Source organism: Panicum hallii, chromosome 3 (assembly GCF_002211085.1).
Source record: "Panicum hallii strain FIL2 chromosome 3, PHallii_v3.1, whole genome shotgun sequence".
NCBI lineage: Eukaryota > Viridiplantae > Streptophyta > Magnoliopsida > Poales > Poaceae > Panicum > Panicum hallii.
In genome coordinates this window covers 49,428,746-49,452,684 of record NC_038044.1, presented here as the reverse complement: position 1 = coordinate 49,452,684, position 23,939 = coordinate 49,428,746, and the positions used below count along the sequence as shown (strand labels likewise).

The 23,939-nt window shown below is 42.3% G+C and overlaps 2 protein-coding genes and 1 long non-coding RNA gene across 4 annotated transcripts; 1 reads left to right on the top strand and 2 right to left on the bottom strand.

The window, feature by feature from the left end:
• The first annotated feature begins 809 nt into the window (after positions 1–809).
• LOC112884925 (E3 ubiquitin-protein ligase RGLG2-like) lies at positions 810–9,957 on the top strand. 2 transcript variants are annotated; one of them, XR_003227208.1, is made up of 13 exons: positions 810–1,040; positions 1,245–1,760; positions 6,032–6,116; positions 6,195–6,335; positions 6,409–6,522; positions 6,731–6,828; positions 6,956–7,035; positions 8,023–8,128; positions 8,209–8,336; positions 8,434–8,638; positions 9,350–9,456; positions 9,551–9,607; positions 9,698–9,957. XR_003227208.1 is itself a non-coding variant. In XM_025950568.1 (12 exons), exons 1-12 carry the CDS (start codon positions 1,026–1,028, stop codon positions 9,776–9,778), a joined length of 1,626 nt encoding a protein of 541 aa, XP_025806353.1. In that variant the 5' UTR covers positions 813–1,025; the 3' UTR covers positions 9,779–9,957. The 2 variants fall into 2 exon arrangements, 1 of the variants encoding a protein (XP_025806353.1); XM_025950568.1 differs by lacking the exon at positions 9,350–9,456 and having other exon boundaries at positions 813–1,040.
• A 310-nt stretch (positions 9,958–10,267) lies between these two features.
• On the bottom strand, positions 10,268–12,233 carry LOC112884926. Its single transcript, XM_025950569.1, has 4 exons — positions 12,061–12,233; positions 11,893–11,984; positions 11,740–11,793; positions 10,268–10,841 (listed from the first exon to the last, which is right to left on the bottom strand). The coding sequence occupies exons 1-4, from the start codon at positions 12,160–12,162 to the stop codon at positions 10,778–10,780; spliced, it is 312 nt and encodes a 103-aa protein (XP_025806354.1). The 5' UTR covers positions 12,163–12,233; the 3' UTR covers positions 10,268–10,777.
• A 9,526-nt stretch (positions 12,234–21,759) lies between these two features.
• On the bottom strand, positions 21,760–22,954 carry LOC112884259. The gene is made up of 3 exons (XR_003227068.1): positions 22,749–22,954; positions 21,911–22,003; positions 21,760–21,823 (listed from the first exon to the last, which is right to left on the bottom strand). It is a non-coding gene; the product is annotated as an uncharacterized LOC112884259 (long non-coding RNA).
• Positions 22,955–23,939: the final 985 nt, after the last annotated feature.

The window sequence follows — 23,939 nt, the reverse complement described above, 5'->3', positions numbered from 1 at the left end:
TCGGGCTATTCGGGTAATTCGGGTACCGCGGCCTACTACCCGAACAAGCCCGAAATTAATTCGGGTTTCACAATTCAATACCCGCGGGAGCCCATTGGGTATCGGGCTTCGGGCTAAATGGGTTCGGGCTCAGGTTTTTCGGGTTTCGGGCTTCGGGCTCGGGTTTTATGCCCAGGCTAAGTTGATGAGGCATAATTGAGCACCTCTGTAGTTTTCAACCGCTCTGCATGCATAGTAGATTTGTGGGTTTTGAACTCATCAGTCCATTGGGATAATGCTTATTATCTGAGAGAGAATATATCTTACCACATATTATCTTAGATTGATAGGTGTGTTGTCAGTGGCTACAAATAAGTAAAAGAGTTACTCTCTACACGGACTTTTCGGATTTTTGGGACATTACAAACAAAACTAGTGACTTGTTTTTTAGACATGAAGAGTACTCCTAGATCATACCGATGCAATTAAATTCTGTATATTCGGGTAACTCATGCCTTAAATGAAAAACATTAAATTTTGTCTATTTTAACAGGTTTTAAATTTACTTGTATTTATGTACAAATTTTGAAAAGCAAAAATCGTTATATTTGTAAATGGAGGTAGTACCAAATTAGGATTTTTTTTTCTTATCATGGCTAGGTTTCGTGATACCACTAACCAGGAACATCCGTTTCCCAGGATTTACGCAGCAAGCTAGGTCAGCATCAGCAACCACTCACACGTTATTACCTAGCTGAGCGAACCATGAGCACACACGCAAGCACGCTGGCGTGACAAAAGTAGCTGTACCCGAAAGCAACGACCGTCACCACTCACTCTCTCTTCACGGGCGCTCAGATTTGAGAGAGTCGTCGTCCTCTTCTTCCTCGGCCGCCTAGTCAAGTCCACCGCTCTGACAGCCCGTCCCAGTCCTGGCCGCACCACCGCAACCAGCACTCCATTCCCAAATCCCCAAATTTGCTTAGCGGTCAGTTCCCCCCCAATCCGAGCAAACGGCGGTCCTCCTCTTCTTCTTCCTCCTCGGCATGAGCGGCTTCTTGGTAAGCATTAGCTGGGCGCTTGACCTCCTTCCCCAAGGGCGCGGCAAGACACGGCCCCTGTTCTTGGAAGCTGGGCTCCGACTGGTTCTTGCTCTCGGGAGCTGAGCATAGCTTTGATTTTTCGGTTCGTGCTGGTGGAAGATTTTTTCTTTTCGATTTGGCTCTGACTGTGCGCGGTTCTTGTTCCGGTCGCGAAATCGCCAGGCGGTCGTCGGCAGGATCGGCACCTTCCTGCTGTGGGTGCTCTTCCTGGTGCTGCAGACGGCCACCCGGATCGTCGGCAGCCTCCTCGCTGGGCCAGCCGAGCAGCAGGAGGACCCGCTGCAAGAATCGGCGGCGGTAGCGCGCCGCAGGTCGCCGCCAGCCTCGCCGCGCCGTGACCCCTACGAGCCGGCGTCGGCGCCGCCGCCGCAGCTCTGGGACCCGCCGCCGCTGCCGTACTCCCCCTCAGCTCCCGCGGCGGATGAGTACTCCTCGTCCTCGAGCTTCCGGCGTCGGAGCGCGCCGCCGCCACTGCCGGCTGAGGACGTAGTGGTGTCCTCGAGTGCCTACTCGCGTCCGCCGCCGGGGGCTTCCCATGCGCATTCCGTTTCGGCGCCTCCGCTGAGGGCAATCGAGACGCGGGCGGTGCCAGCGAGGGCGGCGCCAGCTGGGGGTAAGCGGCCGAGGCTGGAGAGGAAGTACTCCAGGATTGTTGACCAGTACCGCTCCTTGGATGAGGTATGTATGTGCTACGTTTACTTATGGGACGTGGTGATGCTTAAATGTTGAAAATATAGGGGATTAATACTGGGATGTTTGGTTAATGTCAACTGACAAACTATATGATGCTTCAAATGAACATGGATTTGGAACTTATTTTGTTGGTATTGGACGGAAGCTCCAGTTTTGAAGTGGGTCATAAATTCTGACATATGTGTTCTGTTTACTGTTTAACTGATGATGATAAGGACCTTTTCATGGTGAAGTCTGGAGAGAAGATTCTGATTGCTTTAGTGATACCTTATTCTGATTAGATAGATTACACAATGAGCATCTGTAGCTTATCTTTTTACACTGACTGATTACACAAAAAGAATGGAATAAGTTAAAAGTTCAGAGCTATCTAGAGAAGAAACTTGCAAGCAGGAAATGCCATATTAGGATATGGCTGTTTAGAGAGAGTATTTGTTTTCAAGTTTCTGGTGGTGCTTGTATTTGAACTTACTACAGTAGATATACTCTTTGAAAGTTTCAATGGATATTTTCGCAAGTATTTCTGACACATTGAGAATAGAAAATGGGCTTATAAGGTATAACCTTAGCACATGAATAGTTTGACATTGTGAAAGTTTCAATGCTATTCTATAGTTTGTGAAACATGAATTTTCCACTAGGAGATTATTGTTGTGCTGGAATTAACATAAGGCATTGACTATTTTTGAGTAATTGGACTGCATTGCTGCTTTGTGAGCTCACTTTCTACAATAAAATAAGGCATAAAAGTACATAGTACATAATCAAGTATGTGCATCTATATGTAATGAATGTACTAGGCTACTAGCCAACTGGGAACATGCTATTGAAGAGACAAAAATACCGACACACACTAGTCCGCACTGTTGCTCCAAAAAGTGCCAGTAAACTTCTCCAAAATGTGGCTCCAACACCTTGGATTGCCAAAAATGCTAAATTACCAAGAACATTGCTTCAACACCATTTTAGATGGTCGCATCCCTTACACCTTTATCTTCTTCATCTTCTCTGGTGAGCTCTTTCTTTCTCCAGTCACCTTTCTCATATCTCTATCTCCTCACTTTTTCCCCCACATTTCTCTCCCCCTCCCCTTCCTGACAGGGTGCTTCGCTCTCTGCCAATGAACACCTGCATTCCTTATACTACATTCTGCTACATCCAGCATACATACATACATGCATGTAGGACTATAACTCTCTAATTTAAGGAAGAAGTCTACATAAACCCCCAACTATTGCGGTCGGACTACATCACCACCCAAACTAAAAAACGGATATTTAACCCCTCCAACTTCACAAAACCGTGTACTAAACACCTTAGCTGGTTTTGCATAGCGGTTTTAGCCACGTGGTGTGCTAAGCTGGACAAAAATGCTGATATGGACCTCCTGACATGTGGGGCCTGCTTGTAAATGAGGTGCCTTTCTTTTCTCTCTTCTTCTTCTCCCACTCCCCACGTCACCCTGCAGCAGCAATCCGTCGAGCACGCCGCCGCCGCCGCCGCCGAAGTGCTCTTGGCAGCCCTTGCACGAGGAGGCCCGGCTGGTCTTCGGGACGGAGAGGAGCGCACGAGGCTCGGCGCATGTGGGGCCACCGGGAAGGAGCAGCTGGCGCAGCCGTGTAGGGGAGGCAGCCACGAAGGCAGCGATGCCCGCGAGCAGGCGCGAGACGGCGGAGGGGTCCGCGGAGATCGTCCGCCCGAGGCAGGCCGCGAAGGCGTTGTCAGACCCGGGGCCACGGGACTGTGCACATGGTGTCCATATTCTAGGATAAGGGATGGAATATGGCCCACATCCTGCACCAGTTGTAACTATTTGTACAAGAGTAGGACTAGTCGGAACAGAAGGAAACTACCCGAGTAGTACTCAGATAGGACTCCTAAGCTAGTATCATGCTAGGATTTCCATGTAATTCTGTCCCCCCAGACTATATAAGGGCGAGCAGAGACCCCCTCCAAACCAAAACACAGCATTACATCATCTAAGACAATACAGACCACCACACAAAACGTAGGGTATTATGCTCTAGGCGGCCCGAACCTGTCTAAAGTTTCGTGTTCCTTGCATCTTCGAGGTCCTGATCTCGGCGACACCCCACCTATAATCTACCACCACGGGGGTATCACTCTGTGGGCTTGGAGGTTAAACACCGATAGGCGTGCGGTGAGGGGAGCGGCAGGACCTATGCGGCGGGATGATGAGCATGCAGCCCACGTCTGCCAGCAGTGCCGCCACCATGTTGATGACGGAGGAGGGGCCAGGGTCGGTGCCGCCGGCCCCTGGGGCTCGACGGAGGGGGCGGGTGGCTCCGCCTCCTCACGGCTGAAGCCATACGGGATCTCGAGCTCGCCACGAAGGTCGATGTGGCGGCTCGGGGGGCTTCCCGTGCCCGCCACCTCGTTCGTGCTCGGGTGCGGGCCTATGGTCCAGGTCCAGTGGTGGTGCGGGGTTGCGGTCATCCCCGCCTATCTGGCGCCGGCCGGTGGGACCGCGTCGGGCGGCTGGCACCGGAGCGGCAAGCTAGCGGAGGAAGAGGACCGGCGAGAGGGGAGGGGGCAGCCAGGACCTGGTCCTTGCCAACGTTGGTGACGGCGAGGTGGCGGAGAAGTGCATCAACGGTGGTGGAAGAGGACCGGCGGGAGGGGAGGGGGAAAAGAAGAAGAGAGAAGAGAAGGGCATCTCACTTACAAGCGGGCTCCACATGTCAGCAGGTTCATATCAGCATTTTTGTCCAGCTCAGCACGCCGCGTGGCTAAAACTGCTGTGCAAAACCAGCTGAGGGGGTTAAGTGCACGGTTTTGTGAAGTTGGAGGGGTTAAATATCCCTTTTTTTAGTTTAGGCGGGGCGATGTAGTCCGACCGCAATAGTTGGGGGGGTGATGTAGACTTCTTCCCTAATTTAATTAGCTCAGTCAAACTGGGCCAGAATATAAGCCAAAATGAACTAGAAAGGTAGACATAGATCTGTGTTCTTCATCGCGGTCGGCAGTCGGCACTGGAGATGATGGGGCTGTCCAATCTTGATGACAAAAGCTTCTAGGCGCTGATTGCTGTGCTGCAAGCCTGCAACAACAGGAAGGAGAAGAGGAGAGAAATTTGGGAAAATAGAACAATAGGTAGGACAAGAGCCAGCACACAAGGGAAGAACTTTACTAGAGGCATTGAAATAGAGGTGGTAAAATTGTCCAATGTGACACTGTAGTAATTATTTTACCAATTCACCAATTCAGTTGCTTTTTGGCAGTCCTATATGGTCAGTATTTTGCAAGGTTTTAAATAGCCGGCTATAGTTGCCGCTATAGTTGGCTATAGCTGCTTGGAAGGGCAGCTGCTATGGCATTTAGCCCGCTAAAACTGGCTATAGCGCGCTAAATGCCGGCTATAGCCCGCTAAACGCTGTAACGGCAGCCCTGCCGCTAAACGCCTTAGCCGGCGATTTAAAACCATGGTATTTTGGCAAAGTGCAAAAGACTTGGTGGTAATAGTGCAATTTTTATACTCATATCACGGCCGTGCGGCAATGAGCGGATCGGATACTCATGGGAGGTGGTCAGCCGCTGGGCCGCCAGCTTCCTGCCCATGGTTGTGGTAGATGTCGCCGAGGTCGCGTCATCAGCAGGGAGATGAGAGGCAGAGAAGAGTGACGAGAGATTAGATGCAATCTGGCTTGTTTATTGAATACTTGCGGCTCATATAAATAGCCTGGAATTACATCCATCCAACCAACCGAGCTAATTATCTGAACTAACACAATCAAGCTAACAACAGAATCAAATTAATGCTAATCAAAAAATGCCGCCAAACTAACTTGTTGTGCCTGCCTTGGACTACTCCTTGCACCTCCTCTGATACTGACCCCAACCATAACAACTCCCTCTAGTCACAAATATTGTAATTTTTGGTTGGCATTTATGTGTTTGGTTTGAATATTTGAAAAATAATATAAGTGGATTGGTCTTGTAAATTAGTTTCATAGTTGTATAGCTTTACTATGTTTCATAAAAATATTACAACAGATAATTGTAGTCAGCTCTGTGTTCTGGGGACCATATAGACGTGCAACATAACTTACATGACTTGAATATCATTTAACTGACGTAGTCCATGCCCATGTGTTCTATTACAGCATCCACTTACAACACTATGGAATCATCTTGAACATACTTTCACTTTTTGCATAGCTCTCTCATTCTCTATAGCTCCATTGGTGTGAAAAACAAGGACCATCAAATACTGACATGTTGTACTAAAAATGCAGGTTATCGAAGCATTAGCACAAGCTGGTCTTGAGTCTTCCAATTTAATCATAGGAATTGATTTCACAAAGAGTAATGAATGGACAGGTAGTTTGTGTGAACTTATCTGCAAGGAAAGAAAACATTTGTTCTTGGATCTTGATACCTGACTGTTTTCATTTGCAGGAAAGAATTCCTTCAATGGCATGAGCCTGCATCATATTGGTGACACCCCAAATCCTTATGAACAGGCAATATCCATCATTGGGCAGACCTTATCAGCTTTTGACGAGGATAATTTAATTCCTTGCTATGGTTTTGGAGATGGTATTATGCTGCTACTTTTATTAGGATACGGAGGAATTATATATGTCTAATAGTTCTGGTTTCAACAATGCAGCATCTACACATGACCAAGATGTATTTGCCTTTTATCCTGACGAAAGACCATGCAATGGTTTTCAGGAAGCTTTAGCTCGATACAGAGAAATTGTTCCTCACCTTCGCCTTTCTGGTATGAAAGTTAAACTTAGTTTTTATTTTCTGGAAATCTTTACTTGCCAATTCATGGATATAATTTGAAAACTGGGAACAATTGTGCGTAGTCCCTTGGGACTCTCGCAGCCTTTATTTATAGTACTAGGATTACTTCTTGCATCAAATTTGGTCTCTTCTGTAATTAGGACTGACTCTCTAACATGCAATTTTTGGCATTTTTCAAGGTCCTACATCATTCGCTCCAATAATTGAAATGGCCACAACCATTGTTGAGCAAAGTGGTGGCCAATACCATGTTTTAGTAATTATCGCTGATGGGCAGGTATGCCCTTGTCCATCCCTTTTTTCACTAATATTTCTGTTCAAATTATTGCCATATTGTGAATGATGAAAAAATTGAAAAGAATTTGTCTATTATTACGCCAGTGTCTGAAGCTATCATTGTACAGGTCACACGAAGTGTAGATACCGAATTTGGTCAGTTAAGCACCCAGGAGCAAATGACAGTTGATGCTATCGTACAAGCCAGGTAATGAAATAATGATTTATGTCATTGAGCAATGAGTATGTAACTGGGGTTTATGTTTTGTAATGCTTGATGACAGAAGACAGGAACATATGCAGTGCTTCATTTTTTATGCCAAAGAGAAGATTACACAGCACATATATTTACATGGAAGCATTTATAATTAAATCAACATATTATTGGGATTTCTTAGCCGGAGCATCTAACTCTGATTATGACTATACACTATGATGCTACAATGCTCTTGGTACTATGGTACTGACTTCTGAGATGTTAGATAAGTCTCACATTTGTGCGTCCATGTATCTATCTATATTACTAGATAGGGCTAGGTATAGCCCCCTCGGGGTGATCTCGACCGTCGATGGGATCACACGGTGGTTTTACTAGCCTCCTGTGGCCGCCTAATAGCTTTATCTAGTAGATGCTCTTTAGATGCTTTACTTAGCTTCTAAGCCACCTACCCATGGTTGGCCTATATGTACCCCAGACTTGCCTTTGTGGCATGGGTTGAGAGAAACAGATTGTCATTTGGGCTAACAATTGGTATCAAGAGCTAGGGTTTCTCTCCCCCATCTATCCCCCTCTCTCCCGTACCTTCCCTGGCAGCGGCGCACGATCCTTCCCTGATCTCCGTCGTCTCCCTCCCGATCCACTTCCCCGGTGGCGCTCCTGCTCCTCCCTCCTCTCCTCCCTTCGCGGCGTGCGACGCGTGCGCAGGAGGAAACAGGTTGCGCGTGGCGCAAGTCGCGCGCGCATGGAGAAGGCAAGTGCGAGCAGCGGCTTGCAGCGTGCGACGCTCGCGGAGCGGTCGGCGCAGCGCACGCGGAGGCGAGCCAGCGCGCGTAGCAGGCAGCCTAGCAGCGCGTGGGCGCGTGCGGACACTAAAGAAGTGGTCAATTTATAAAATTGTATTTTAGATACCACAACACTCATCAAATAGCATTGCTTCAACATCTCATATTGCTTTATTCCTTTCTTTTGTTATAGCGAATTTCCCTTGTCTATAATTCTCGTTGGAGTTGGAGATGGTCCATGGGATATGATGAAGGAATTTGATGACAACATACCGGCTAGGTCTTTTGACAATTTCCAGGTAGGTCCCAGAACTACAGGAACATTTTTTGGCTTGTTAAGAAAAATAATTAATAGTGATTTTGATACTTGCTCTTATAGTTTGTCAACTTCACTGCGATCATGTCAAAAAAGATAACTCAAAGCAAAAAGGAGACAGAGTTTGCACTTTCAGCACTCATGGAAATTCCATTGCAGTACAAGGCAACATTAGAGCTTGGAATTTTAGGGTATGAAAAAACAAAAGCATGACCATTTACCTATACATATTTGTTGCTTGGTCCTTGTTGACCTAATTCACTCTGTTATCTTTGTTTTTCTAACCAGACGTCGACTTTCAAAGTCGCCTGAGCGAGTTCCACTCCCTCCTCCCTTTGCAAGTTATAGCACTGTTTCAAGAGCAGCACCATCTCGGGCAAATAGCTATCGAAGCGTGCCTTCACGTCCTAGAGAGGAGCCAACTGTAGATTCAACAATCACAGCATCAGTGACATCCCCACCAGCTGTTGAAACTAGAGTTTCAGAACCCCAGGTACGGCAAATTCTATCCCTTGTAGAATACTTTTGGTAATTCGCAAAAAGGGAAAAAATGGGCATCCATTCTTTCTGGTGAAACATGAGAAAAATATTTCCATAGTATTTTAATTTTCTGATCAGTTTTATGGCAACTAGAATAATTAACTTGATGAATGATTTTTGTTTGATAATGAAGAATTTGAACCCAGGGTTACAGTGGAGCGCAACCTACACACGAGAAACTTAGTTGTGATTTTTAGAGCAGTAACATATTTATTTTCTTTGAGTCCAAATTATTAGATCAATATGTTTGTCCAGTTAGCTTAAGAATCACATAGTTTTGACTAAATTACGGGTTGGGACTGTTGTTTGTTCAACTAAATTAAAATTTAAGGATCAGACTTTGATGATGAAGTAAAATGGTTCTGATTCCTTGCCCACGTTTGGAAATGTTAACCTATCATAAAGCACTTTGAACTTTGTGTTACTGGTTGATTCAATCTTACATCAACTTTACACAAGGATCTATCCCCCTGATGGTCCTTGAGGGTTCTAGACTTTTAGTTTACACTTATTTTACTTGCTGTAAGAAATCTTGGAAACACACAACTCTTGCGGCGCTTGTGTATTTGCTATGTTTTTTTCAAAGCTATTTATTTTCTATGTTTTCATTCCTCGATAAACTCATATGGTTTTACTTTATACATTGCTTTACCTGCTTAAAAAGAATCTACAGAATATGAAGCTCTCGTGTCGCTTATGCACTTCCTATGTTTTCATTCTTGGATAAATTCCTCTGCCACTGGAATTTAACCCATTTTCTTGAAGACACATGTTAGTAAACTTTCTTCTTCCTTTATGGCATGCGTACGATTTACCGTAATATAACTAATATCTAATTCCGAATTCTTTGTCTTACTATCTGTAGATGTGCCCAGTTTGCCTTTCCAAACCCCGGGACATGGCATTTGGTTGTGGCCACCAGGTGAAACCTACAGCAATTCACTGGACAGATGTTCTGCTTCATGCACCATTTTTACATGGTTTAACTATATTTTTCTTTCTTTTCATACAGACATGCTCAGAATGTGGACCACAAGTCGCAGATTGTCCAATCTGTCGAAGGCCCATTGATACGAGAGTAAAATTGTACTAGTCGTCGTCATGTCATCATCTGTTGCGACTTACTAGGTTTAACGGAATCGCATGCAAGCAGGAAGTAGAATCCATTAAAAAGGAACTCTTAGACATTGATGATGTAGAGTGTATCCATTTAATAAATCAGCTGTACAAAATGGAGAATAATAGTTCTTTGCTCGTATCCTGTTTCAGTTCTGTGCGCTGGTAGGTCAGAGGTTGCCTCCATCTAGAAAATAGCGTGCTGGTATGCTACTTCTTTTCAGTTTTTTTTTACCATGCTGCCTCTTTATTGTGGAGTTAGGGGGTATGGTTTTTTTACCCTTAGAATATGTAGTTGAATTGTGCATCTTTGTATAGTCAAATATAATGTAATCGTTGGACTTGGTTTACATTAGGAGATATGAACAAAGTGGTCAACCAAAATAGCGACACAACAGATTGAGCTGCACTTTCAAGTACCGTAGCAAAGCCTGGAAGATAGAGGCAAAACTGACTGGTTTACAATAAGTAAATTTTCCCGCTATTTTCATCAGAAAACTTCCGGACAACTAGCCTGACACCCATGTGTTAGGGTAAAAAACTTAGGATGAGATAGGATGGGCTTCTACAGGATATAGGATTGACCAATGTGTTTGGGAAAAAACTCCCCGTCCACCTACTCCACTCCAAGTAGGGTTGAAAACGGGACATCCCGTCCCGACCCAAATAACAACATATGGTAGCCCCTTTACCTCAAGGTCTTGTTAGAGTCCTCCATTTTCTTACAACACACCTGATACTGCTCCAGAATATGCACTGGTAATCCATTAGTACTACCAACAGCTTTAGCAAAATCATCCACCCCTTTTTCATAGGCAGCAAAAGCTTTACAATGGTTGTCCAATGCATTCTCAAACATAGCAATAGCTCTGTCATCCCCACCCTTCATCAACTAATAAATGGCTAGCTTTCACACACGCCTCAATGGCTTCATTCGACATTTCAGCCCTTTTCAGCACATCCTTTAGTAGTCCATTCAGAAACACCATTTTACGTACCAGTGTTTCCAAATATGTAACAATGCTGCAGTTTTGTTTGACCTATGATAATCAAACAGTGTGAAATATAAGCAGTTATTCAAGCTACTGTTAACAGAGAATCTATGAAATCATAATTGCAAAATTACTAGTTTCATAACAAATTTAGTCAATGGGACTTCTTGGTGTCTGTAAAGTAACACTAGAAGCTGATTATGTAAGAAACCAAAAGAAATTCCTTCTATACCATCCATGCAGATCATGGCACTGTCTAAGAAGGAAATACTTGGATTAGATAATACATAACTTTAGATTAAGTTCGCGATGAACGGGATAATAGGTGAATGTTGCAAGGCAAAAAGGCAGAATTTACAGTTGTTGAAATGCACATCAAGACTGAAATGGAGGGGGTATCTTGGCTTATTAGTTTCCTGTTATCCCTGGAGCTAAGTCTCATTGGATCTTTATGCCCTGTTCAAGGTACTGGATAAGTGGATATATAAAACATGCCAGAACCAATAATTCGAAAGTTATAATGTAGAAGCATCCATCAATATAGGTACATTTAGCTCTGGTGAGTCATGTCACCAAACATATGAGCAGCACTATCACAGAATTGGATACAGATTCTCATTCACAGCCAAGTCAAAAGCAGCTCTAAGACAATGAAGTTACAATTTACATCTAAAAGTACCCAATGTCAGTAACTTTTTATGTAGCAGGATCAACAGCAAGCTCTACGGTGCAGCCAAACCAAAACTGATTGAAGCAGTGAACTCCTAATAATTATCTGCTGCAACCACTAGATCAATAATAAACTGAAGAATTCATCTTTTCTGATAATTTTGTCATGGCATAACAGAAAAAAAAGCTCCATATGACCATATATATATATATATCCCTTCCAATTGAAAATCACAAGCAAGAAGAGTTTCCAGGCCAGGTTGTATCAAGTACTTGCCTGTTTCTGGCGCGGGGTTCCCTTGCGGCTGGTTGGTCGCCGCGGCGCACTCCCCTAGAAAACATGAGCGCATCGGCAGCTATTGTCAGCGAACACAGCCGCTAGCCATGAATGGAACCCAAATACGTGAGCAATGTTGCAATTTTGATTAACTTGCTCGGCTTGCTCGAGTAGTGGCGGAGCAGGTACGGCGCCGGCGCCAGGAGTCCTGCAGAGGCGGCGGCGGGCAGGAGAGGGGAGCACGGCTGCAGCAGGTTGGAGGGGTTTAAGCACCAGGCGAAATCGACGAGGAGGAAAAGGAAAATGGTTTGTTTTCCTCACCGTAGAGAACGGCCCGGGAAACAGAGGTTGCAGCAGGGCCAGGGACGGAGGCGCCGCCGCCGATCCCCGGCAGCGCAGCAGGAGGCGGAGCGCGGCGGCCATCCTTACTGCGCGCGTGCGGAGGGAGTGGCCGAGATTGGGTTTCTCTCTTTGTTTGCTTTGGTGGTGTCGTTGTCCTTAAGCCGCCGAGTGGGAAGGAAAGCTTGTCACCGAAACACATTCCATTCCCAGTCCCAGCTGATGGCTACTCTGAATTCCCACTTATATTCATATTCCTAGGCTCGGCTCCCACTCAGTATTCCCACTCCCAAATCCCCCTCAACCACTCCCCAGTCCCCACATCGATGGCGAATGAAACCAGAGTGTGAATCCGACTTACGGACAGCCTGTTTCCTTTTTTACTGGTATCAAATTTATAAGAAATAATATCAATTCAAATTTACACCAAATAGATACTTCCTCTATTCTAAAATATAAACTATTGAAGGGTTTAAAATTTGTACTCTAATATAAGGCAGGCATTCTAAGACTTTTGGATTGGTATTAAAAAAATCATTTAAGTTTCCTTTGTTCTTAGCTGCATACTTAACTTTTATATTACTTCCTTCCCTGCTTAATCTTAGGAACAATTTTAATTATCGCTCGTAAATAAAAAGCTCTTGGAGGATACATGCATCTTTTGTTCTCTCCCTTAATCTGTTTTACAATTGAGAATGCCTTACATTATAGGAAGGATGGAGTATGTGCTAGAAAATATTCAATTATGAATCTAATAATACTTATTTGATATCATAAATAGTAGTAGTCTTTTGTAGTATAGGCTTGGTCTCAAATTAATATGGTTGGAATAGAATAGAGTTATGATGACATTGTTTTTGTAGACAAGGTAGTGTTTTCAAGATGTATTTATATTCCTAGATTTATTATAAAAAAATACTTTCAAAATATAAATTTTTAATTAGAAATAACAAATTGCCTTATAGTAAAAGAGTTAGTCCTCTCTATGCCGCCTTTACGAGGGCGGGTACGTATATGCATAGTACTCTACTCACTTTTTGTCTAAAGGTGGTTCTTTGAACATGGGAAACTAATATGTTGCCTAAATTTTAAAGGTTCTATTAGTTGCCTTTTGCTTATCTGACACGTGATGTATGTGATACCTTGTATAGAAATCGACTATAATGCAAGTAGCTACGAGTTTATTTTGTATATGAAGCATGAACTGATTGCTACATGCATGTACAAAGTTATTTGTATTGACAAACATTGCATTGTTTAGTTTGGTTGTGTATTTGTTGAAATCAATCATGGTTTATGTATGTTTTATATGCTAACCCAGCATATATTTGATACAAATGTGAATCCAAATCTTGATTTGGTTTCTGAGCTTTATTTTGCATAGATTGTTGTGCCCCAGTTTACAGCAGCAGGGCAATTACGTCGGGCAGGAATGTCTGTCACACGTACCTTCGCAAATAATATAACTGTGTTGTACGTTACGAATGTAGCACATAATATACGGCCTACGTAGCAGACCACGTAAAACATATGTGCTTATCTATCTAAACGACATGGCACACACTACTACAAAAATAATTTATAGCAACATCTATTTTTTTCCCCGAGGCGGGTTAAAATATAACCCGTTCCTACAAAAGAAGCGGTGTTACTGTAGCAGTTGACCCACTCCTGGAAATGCATATTTAGGGGTAGGACCTAAAAATGAGCCCCATTCTCAAGGACGGTGATGACGTTATCCGCCCCTAAAGATGGAACTTCCAGGGCGGGTGACGCTATCACCCGCCCCTAAAAATGGGGCGTATTTTTAGGGGCGGGTGGCGCTTTCACCTGCTTCTAAAGTTACCCATAAAAATCTGGGCATAAACCTTCTTCCTCCTCTCGATAGACCACTGCTTCTTCGGGGGAGGTGCTGCCCGAAAATCCAAAAAAAGAAAAAAAAGGGAAGGAGAGGTTTTAAATTTGATTTCCTTCAAGTTGGGGGCTCTAGAAGGTAAGTTGATGCTAATTCCATATCTTTTATAAGCTTTTTGGATAGTTTTAAGATTCAAATGGAGCTCTTTCATCTCTAGCTAGATCTAGATCTCTATGGTGTAGATTTGCCATTTGGGACTCCATTTGCCTCAAATTTTTGGATGAAATTATATTATTTTAGAAGGAGAACAAGATTATGTAATCAATTGGGCCCACTCTTATGTTTTAGCCTCATTCCTAAGTAAAGAAATTCCTAGATCCATGGAGAAGAGAGAAGAGGATTTAATTTTTTCTATATTTACACACATGCATGATAGTTTTTCCCCAAAATTTAGTTGTTCCATAATAAGTTGGGTTTTGAATTTTTTAGTTAGTACATGTTAAATTGACTTTTTCTAATATCTACTCATATATAAAAGTATATATTTATGGCCATTTGAGGCTTCATTTGGGCTCAATCTTTAAGTTTTAGCCTCATTCAAAAGTAAATAATTTTCTAGATCCATGAAGAAGAGAGAAGAAGATTTGATTTATTTCTTTATTTATACACAAGCATGAAAGTTTTTTCCCCAAGATTTAGTGGTGCAATAATAGGTTGGGTTTTGAATTTTTTAGTTAGTACATGTTAAATTGATTTTTTTCCAATATCTACGCATATATAGAAATATATATTTATTACCATTTATTTATCAAATCATTGAAGAGATTTTTTAACCCATTTAAATTATTTGTTGCTGTTTAGTGATGTCATGGATGTACAAAGCACGAAGGACGGAGACCTATTTCCTTGGAGAACTTAATAAATTCATTCAATCTGCGGGAAAGCACGCAAGAACTAAGAAGATACAGAGGATACCTTGCACATGCAAAACTTGCAAGAATATGAGAGTATTTAGCGATGCAACTACAATCAGATCGCAGGTGTTGGTGGGTGATTTTGTAGGTAACTACATAATCTGAAATCATGGTGAGAAAGCACCACCTTCGATGGAGAATCCACTCGATAAAATCACACAAGATGTCGAATTTAATAGATTGTTTGATGCTTATGATGATTTTGATGATGTTGGCGGCGATGATGAAGATGTTGGTGGAGGCTATGGTGATGGTGTTGTTAGGGGGACATCGATGGTGGCAGTGATGATAGCAGTGACGATAAACTTGATAACGGTGATTTTCTAAGCCAGTTGTTGCGTCACACCAAAGCGGAGCTATTGATTGGTAGTGCAAAGGGGTTGGCAAACTTCGAGATGGTGAAAAAAATCAGCAGAGGAAAATATATACGAATGTTCTAAAGGATGCACGAAACACTGGACCGTTCTTCGTTTCATACTTGAGCTGTTGATCCTAAAGGCTAAGCACAGCTGGTCAAACGGTAGTTTCAATGATCTTCTACGTATCCTGGCTTGGTTCCTTCAAAGCCCAATAAAGTGCCTGCCAACACATATCGAGCAAAGAAGCTTGTTAGCCGGTTCACGATGGGTGTGGAAAGAATTCATGCACACCCAAATCATAAAGAGGGTTGGGGTTTATATATCACTTTAGATGCAACGATTATAAGATAGGGACATCATATGGGCACCATACTACGTCAAGTAAGTGTACTTTCAATTGTTTGTTATAATATGCACTTACTTCGAATAAATGTCTAAGAAATCATATATAATATTTTTGCAGAAATCACTAGATTGCATTTATGCTACAGCCAAAGCTTGTAAAAGTGCTCGTATTGGACTCTGCTGATTGGGACAAGAGCAGATACAAAGAATTCATACCCACCCTCAACATGTTAGTAAAATTCTTTTGTTCTACATGAAAATTATGCTAAATCTTCCGCAAAAACTACATATATAAACTAACTTCTCATTTACTTCTATTTAAAACAGGGCTTGCAAGCACTACATCTCCGAAGGAGGAATTCATTCTCCCGACATAACAAAAGAAATGAGAATATGCACAAACTTTCTGTGCCACAAGCAACCTGCAGGTTCCATGCACTGTGGATACCAAATGTGCGAGCACATGAGGAAGCTTAGGAGATACACAACTGATCCAGAACATGTAAGGGACTACTCTTTGTTAGGGATATATGCATAAGTGCATATTATTTTTGCGTGTATCTAACACTTGGCTTAATTTTTCCATAGATTTTTGAATTGTAGATTCAGCCGACAAGACACGAGGATCAACTTCATGAGCAACAACTTTTCAATGTTGTCGCCGATTTATGCCGTTTCATTTTGCATGAAGTGGTCCATATAAGGGATATTTTGTTCACCCTGAATATGAATTGACAACTGACATAAAATACGAAGGTCTTTATTAGTGGGACGCTTAGCACCTCTGTGCCGGCTCTAGTAGCATTAATCGGGAGGAATAGGATAAAAACATGTATTCTATGCGCACTTTGATGATGTACTTTAATGATGCACTATAATAATATACTTTTAAATGATTTAGATTTATATGCGTAATTATTTATATTTATGGAACATATTCCGTATCAGACACTAGGACATTCGATCGCGTACTAGCTTGATAGGTTAAAATTGGCGGGAAACAAAATTATAAAAAATAGCGGGAAACAAATTTGGAAAATTTAAATTCAAATTAGTGAATTTTTGGCGGGAAACACATTTACAGGGGTGGGTCACGCCCTCACCTGCCCCTGTAATTCAGACCCGCCCCTATAAATGTGTTTCCAGGGGCGGGCATGTTACCCGCCCCTGCAAACAACATTTGTAGCTGCGAGAAGTAGGGAGGGTATCGCGCCCGCCCCAACAAATGCTGTTTTTCCCATCCCTAAAAACGTTTTCTGTAGTAGTGACGTACAATTGCCAGGATTACCTAAGGATTCCGGTACATGTAGCCATCATACACCAAGTGCCATGATTTAGAATCCCTCGTGATATGGTTTTCCTGGGCACATAATATATACCGTATAATATAATTATATGCCATTGGAGAGGATGCGAAGGCATATATATAGCTTCCCTTGAAGTTCATCCGTGTTGTAGTGATTCTAGCATACAGATCTTTGTTCTCCTTGTATCTCTAATTCACTATTCAGTATGATCATTATTGAAGAGTTCAACATGCAAGGATACAAAGGATTTTGTTCACATGGGCAATGGACGGTGATCAAACATTGTCTATCTAACCAACAAAAATTTTCAACTCAGAACATTAATTTGTGAAGGAGGTGCCTGCCATGTTGCTAATTGCATATAAACCATTGCATAATGGAGCAAAATACTAGGAGCATTTATTTGTCAATAATAGAAACATTAATTAAACTTGATTTGAATCAGCCATTATACATATTCTTTTGCACTGCAGATTCTAGTCCTTGTTTACGTTGCGCTGAGGAATTGCTTGACTAGTTTGAAACCTAACGGGACAAGAGCCTGTGACCTGTCCTGTCATTAAGTCAATAACACTGAAAGGCTGAATCGCGGCATGATCTGAAGGCCTGAGTGGTTGAGCTCGTTGTCCATGTATATCAGAAAATTTAAAGCACAATGGACCAACAGTTGAACAGGACACGCCCTTATAGGTTGTCAAAAATGGCAGCAAGAACCAATCGCAGTTAAAGAAACTATAGATTCATTGTATAAACGGAGGGCTACCAACTTTATTTGTGGCAGCAGATAAGAATCCTATAATTTTGCTGGATCAAATGGTAGGACTGCTTGTCTTTGAGCCATCCCCTTCCACGACAATAAATAAACTCCTGACAATAATTGATGGATGGACACTTTTTTTTTCGAAAGATGGCCACTTTATTGTAACAGGTATTGAGTAATTCCTACAAATTGGGTACCTGAAACAAGCAGGCGGGGGGGGGGGGGGGGTGCGGAGAAATATATGCAAGATAACACGAGTTTCTTTCCGATGCCCTTCTTGATGGTAATTTTGTTTGCAAAAGACAGCAAATGAGTAGTGACCCGATAGAGCCATAATTATTGTAGTGTAATTTATGCATATGATGATGAACACCACCCCTTGAAGGTGCTCCCAAACCCAATTATACCTAACAATCTTAGCGGAAGCACCCTCGACTGCTAATAATTACATCGAAGCTATCAACAATCTATCCAAGAATATCATTATTACTACCACAAACTTTGTTAATTGTAAAAAGAAAGGCTGCAAGCTTTGTCCAAGGCATAGATAAAAAATTCACATGATGTTTGGAGTTGTACTATCAGGTTCAGTACCCATATCATGGGGGAACAAGCAGATGTATCACAGGGGAGCAAGCGATCATCATTTGTGTCATTCAACTTATAAAGTGAAGTAAAGAGCTATTATACTTGATGTAAATGAGATGTTGTGTTCATGATGTGAGGTCTTTTATGGTGTAAAATACTAGTCTATACTAGTGTTTGAAAAGAACTAGTATAGAAACAGTCGACAGTTCAGATTAATGGTATACTAGTGAAAAGTTCAGTAGCAGTATAGGTTGTATACATGAGAAGTGTAGGTAGTATAAGAGTACCATGGGAAAAAATATTAATGACATCAGGATCCATTTCATTGGGACTATCTTTCTAATTCCATCTCTTCATTTTTCATTTATAATTGAAAAATAATTACAAAATTACCCTTACTAATGAAGGGTTAGAGTTTTACAAGAAAACAAAACTTTCCAACTCTAGCAATTTACTTTATTTACAAGAAAACAATATAGACTGTTACAAGTTCTTTGCAAGACACAATCGGACAGGATAAAGTGTTTATCTTCACCAGCCTCAAGTGCTTTCAGTTAAACAATTTTTTTCGGACTTCTGATTATTTGGACTGATCCCCTCTTCCGAGGAGGCCGAAGCCGGAACTATTATCCATTATATAAAAAAAATGGACTTCTGATTAAGCTTCACAGTATATTGTTTCAAGCACTAGTACGACGAGTCGAGAAATTCTCGTCCAAGGCATTCATTCTGCTTGCTCTGGTTTTGCCTTTATCCTATTTGCTGCAAAGATTGTTTGTCTGGAGTCAACTCTAGAAAACAAATCTCAAAATATGACAACCCAAACTGCTACGAGGATCCTTTTATCTTTATGTTTTTAGCTCGTCTTTTGCACATCAGCGATGCATCAGTGCCTCATAATGTTGGATGATGTGTTTCACCTCTTGATGGTGGTGTAGCTATACCATTGTAACCTTTGAAGTCTGATGTATGCATCTTCAAATTTTGTGGTCTGATGCATCTTCAAAAGAGACTGTATGAAGCTGGAATCTTCTATTGTCTTAAAAAAAATGTACCGGGCCGACAAAACCTATTGACATGACCACACGTTTGCTTCCCGCCCCAACCCTTCAAACAGGGCAAAATATTTACAAGCATTACAAGCGGCTAACTCCGCCATAATCAGTAACGAAGGAAAACCTGTGTAAACAACCTCGTATCCCGATGAGCAAGGATTCAACGGTGACACTATGGGGGTGCACATGTCGCTGTGTGCAGGAAATCCACTCTTAAACTTCAAAACAAAAAATTGGCAGAAATGGTAATATAACCAGCACAGTGATGAATAGCGATCATCCATTCAAATCTGCATACAGTTGCATCAATACACCCACGTGATATCACAATAGTAGCAAGTATTTCTTGGCATTCCGTGTCTAATAGGAACAAGAATGGTGCAGAGCCACCACTGCAAAATATTAGGAAGACCTTACAGATAGAAATCAACGAAGTAGATAAATTCTACTCTAGGTCTACAAACTGATGAAAGCACCCATTTGATCCGTATCTACTAATGTTTGCTCGTGCGCTCAAATATGCTCACAAAAAGCAGAGTACCAAAGAGAAATAAGCTTAAGTTCAACATGTGGTTCCACACAACAGCCAGCTCCATAAGCTCACAAACACAGGCACTTCAGATAAAGATACTACACTAATATATCCCTATGCTAAACATCAGTAGCAGCAGAAGATATGCTCCAAGTCCAATACTAACAGCATTAAGCACCTTGGTAAGCTTCTTCAGCTTCTTCAGGTTCTTGATAGAGCTTGACAATTTCTTCTGACCCTGCCTGTCAGGAACGCAGAGAAATCATTTGAGACTATTGTGCTAGGCTTGGAAACCAAATAAGAATATTTTGCAACCCATTTGCCTTAAATTCTTGTGACACTCATCCAATTCTTTATAGAACTTTTGATTCAGTTCCAGCATATCTGGTGGCAACCTTTTACTGTTTCCAATCGTTGTAGCAAAATAATCCAGCCATTTTTCAGATGCATTGATACCTTCCAAAATGTCATCCAAAACTTTCTCAAGAATAGCACAAGCTTGGCTGTCCAACCCCTTATCCAATAATTGAAACCCTTTGTCATAGGTATCCAAGGCTTCACTCATCATTTTATTTCATACATTGAGGTCCTTTTCCAGTCCATCCAGAAACCACTCGACAATATCAATTTTATTATATGCAATAGTGTAGCAGCCTTGTTCACCCTAAAGTTCAATAAAAAAGACGAGATGACAAAGTCAAATGCCAATTGATTATTGAAACTACTACCAGTGGCACATATATGGAATATAAAGTTAAAAACCACTATTTGGACACTGAATTCAGTAAAAAATCATTTGGTTGAAGATGGAGTCAAGCAGAGAAATTAAGATAAACTACAGAAAAGAAATTGTTTCCATCTACTCTATTTCTTCTCCACCCTCTGAGCTTAGGAAGAATTATGTCCAGTGATTTTGTTAAGAGATATCAGTGTGCTTCCTGCAGCCTGTAAAAGGCTAATGGGCACCAAAACTAAATTATAGTGGAACAAATGACATCAAAATGTCCTCCTCAACTATCAATATAAGCTCATACCATTAATCAAAGATCTACAGTTATGGATGGATCTTGACATATTTCTTTGGGGGAGCTGACATCTATTGTTAAAAGAACTAGTGGAGACCAGGCAACCAGCCTTAAATGGTTTTCACCGTCCCCTGTGCTCTGAGGTAAACAATTATCAAAGAGACATATAATATTTTATGAAAAGGTATTTAATGCTGACTCCCTAGAAAAGTACAAAATTGGAAGAATTGATTTTCAGAAAAAAATGGACCATTGATCACTCCAATGCAAGTCTCATGCACTGGATGAACTAAAATTGGATGAGCCAGTTCAAACCATCAACAGATTACAAGGATGAGCCACACGCTAGAAAACACACAACCAAAGATTCTATATTTCTTCACTACATATTTTTATCTTTTTTCAAACCACATTGTCAAGAAATCACTACAAGCTGACTATATGCGAGCAACCATGAACTAAAATGTTATCATGCATAGCCAGGCATCAAGATACTTAAGCTCTGCCATGCCATATAAACAGAAAACAATAACTCAGCATCTATATCATGAGGCTTAGTCACGGACACAAAATTCAGAAGTAGAAATGATCCAATGAGATTACAGCTAGAGCTAAACTATGCAAATAACAGTTTTTTTTACTTCTTCCTAATGTGAACAGCAATCGATAGTGTGCATAATACAATGCCCAAGGGGATACAAAAACTATACAATGAACTTCTAAGTCTGAATTAGTAAGCCAAGTGTAGAAAAGGAAAATTGAAAAATAAATCGTTTTGCAGGTTATTTAATCAGTTCATAACAGAAAAGCGCTCCATGTTCCTTTCCAGTAAAACACTGTAGGAAACAAAAATTCCAAGCCAAAATTGTATATAATGCTTGCCTGTTTCAGATTCTGCATCACTTTGCGATCGATTGGTTGATGAAGCCGTGGCAATTAACCCCCCTAGTAAAATGGACAACACGAGCAGGTATGCTTAGCGACCGAAACATTAGGGTGAAATGTACATGCTCGAAGATTCGAAGTATTTACCTTGCTTGAGTAGTGGTGAATAAGGGACAACATCAGGGGTGGTGAGAGCTGCATGCGGCTCTTGTCTGGAAGGTTGGTGGCAGTGGTTGCAACCTGGAGCGGGAAGAGAGGCTGTTGTTGTAAGCTTTAAAAGGTGCTAATTTCAGTTATCACAAAGATCAGCTTTGTCAAGCTTATCTCTGGGGCACTGTAATCAAATTTCAGCTCACAGGGAAAACAAAATTGGTTGACGCAGCTGACTACCTTTTTTTTTGGCACAGGGTGTCAGGTTACAAATAACTCAAAGTTTCTTCACTATGTTTTTGGTGTTCCATAAACCTAGGACAATGAACAAGAAAACAATACAAGGTATACTATAGATCTTGACATAATGGAATGAGTACCAGTACCATCAGACTTAGTTAGAGATTATCAGCACCTCTGTCACTAATATCAAAAATCTTATAACTTGAGCTGGCCAATCTCAGAACTAACTTTTAGGCACAGCCATACATCAACATAGCCATATAGGGGAATTCAGAAGTTAAAGATTATGATTTGAAGCCATTTCAAAGGCAACAAGAGCAAATGAGGCTAAAACTAACGTTGCCCAGTTCCCCAATTTCAGTGAAAATTCTTAGATTAATGTCATTAAATGTCATTAGCGTGCTCCAGGAACTCGAGAAAAGGGGAATAACGTAAATTAATCGGAAGTGCTGGGCACCTAAATATCTGCTGTAAGCCATGAGTTGAAAAATGGAACTGAAGATTCGAATTTTCTCAGGTTACTCAATGAGCACAAGACAGGATTACAGCTACAGAACCCTTTCAATTTGCCAGGCCAAGATAAACGCCTCACCTGTTTCAGGCCCCACATCACCAGACGGTTGGTTGGTTTCCACGGCAGTGTAGTAGGCCCATAACTCTAGCAAAGCATCAGCAGGTGAGATTGATCAGTGTTGTCAGCGATGGCAACCGAACTACGTGATCAAAGTTGCAACCTTAACCTTGCCCGAGTACCGGTGGAGCAGGGACGGCACCGCTGCCGGACAGAGCTGCGCTCGGTGGGAGTCCGGGGGCCGGTGGCGACGGCGGCGGCGGCGGTGGAGTGGAGAGGGGAGCGAGTCTGCTGCTGGGAGGTGGCGGGAGGGGTTAAGAAACCAGACGGGGGAGGCGAGGCGACGGAAAAGGTGACGTTGCGCGCGTTCTTACCTTGAGGTACGGCCCGGGAAACAGAGGCTGCAGCAGCGCCGGAGAAGGAGAAGCCCGCGCGAGTGCCCCTACCCGGCGGCGCAGGAAGATCCGGAAGTTGGCGGCCGAGGACGCCATGGTCGCCGCCCCGCGCGCGGAGGTGCCGAGGAGTGGGGTTTTCTTGGTTGGCACGTTCTTGGTTTGGTGCGGGTGGCGTCATTGCGATTTTTGTGACGCCGGGAGGAAGGGCGGCGTTGTCCTAAAACCCACTCGCTTCCTACTCTCGCTAGAGTGCCTCGGACATTCCGGATTCGCAATCCCAGACCCAATTCTAGTCTCAACCCTCTGTTCCACTTGTTTTGTTTATCCCATTTCCATTCCCATGTTCCAGGTCCACAGAGTTTGTTACTCCGTAAGCTTAAAATGGAGATCCCTATTACCCAATCTAATTGTCATATTACAAAATTTCGTGAAAAATAATGCTCTAACAAATCACACTACTATTCGTATTTTCTAATAATTATTGTGACACACTAATATACCATTCCAACTCTTCCCAGATAGAGGGGAAGTTGGAACTCTCCTATTTCGGTTAGGATGAGATTATTTGAGACCGCAAAAATAACCCCCTAATAACCATGAAGAAATATCAAGACATCCCATGAACTGGTTATTGAGAAAAAATATTGAAAATTGCTGGCGATACTCTAAGTTAGATACTTCAGAATTATCACTATACGAATCCGGGACCTTCAATAACGATTAGAGGGTCTGGAAGGCTACAAAATAATTGGCGCAAGCCTCCCCAACCCTGCGGTCAGCAAAATATGAACCCAAATCCTCTTGCCTCGCATATAGC

What these genes read in the sequence shown, in the direction of transcription:
- LOC112884926 (XM_025950569.1), bottom strand. Translation starts at nt 12,162, where the DNA reads ATGGCCGCCGCGCTCCGCCTCCTGCTGCGCTGCCGGGGATCGGCGGCG. An exon ending in TTCCCGGGCCGTTCTCTACG is followed by an intron (nt 11,985 to 12,060) that starts GTGAGGAAAACA and finishes AACCTGCTGCAG; the next exon opens with CCGTGCTCCCCTCTCCTGCC. An exon ending in TACTCGAGCAAGCCGAGCAA is followed by an intron (nt 11,794 to 11,892) that starts GTTAATCAAAAT and finishes CATGTTTTCTAG; the next exon opens with GGGAGTGCGCCGCGGCGACC.
- LOC112884925 (XM_025950568.1), top strand. An exon ending in AAAGAGTAATGAATGGACAG is followed by an intron (nt 6,117 to 6,194) that starts GTAGTTTGTGTG and finishes TTTCATTTGCAG; the next exon opens with GAAAGAATTCCTTCAATGGC. An exon ending in CATTTGGTTGTGGCCACCAG is followed by an intron (nt 9,608 to 9,697) that starts GTGAAACCTACA and finishes CTTTTCATACAG; the next exon opens with ACATGCTCAGAATGTGGACC.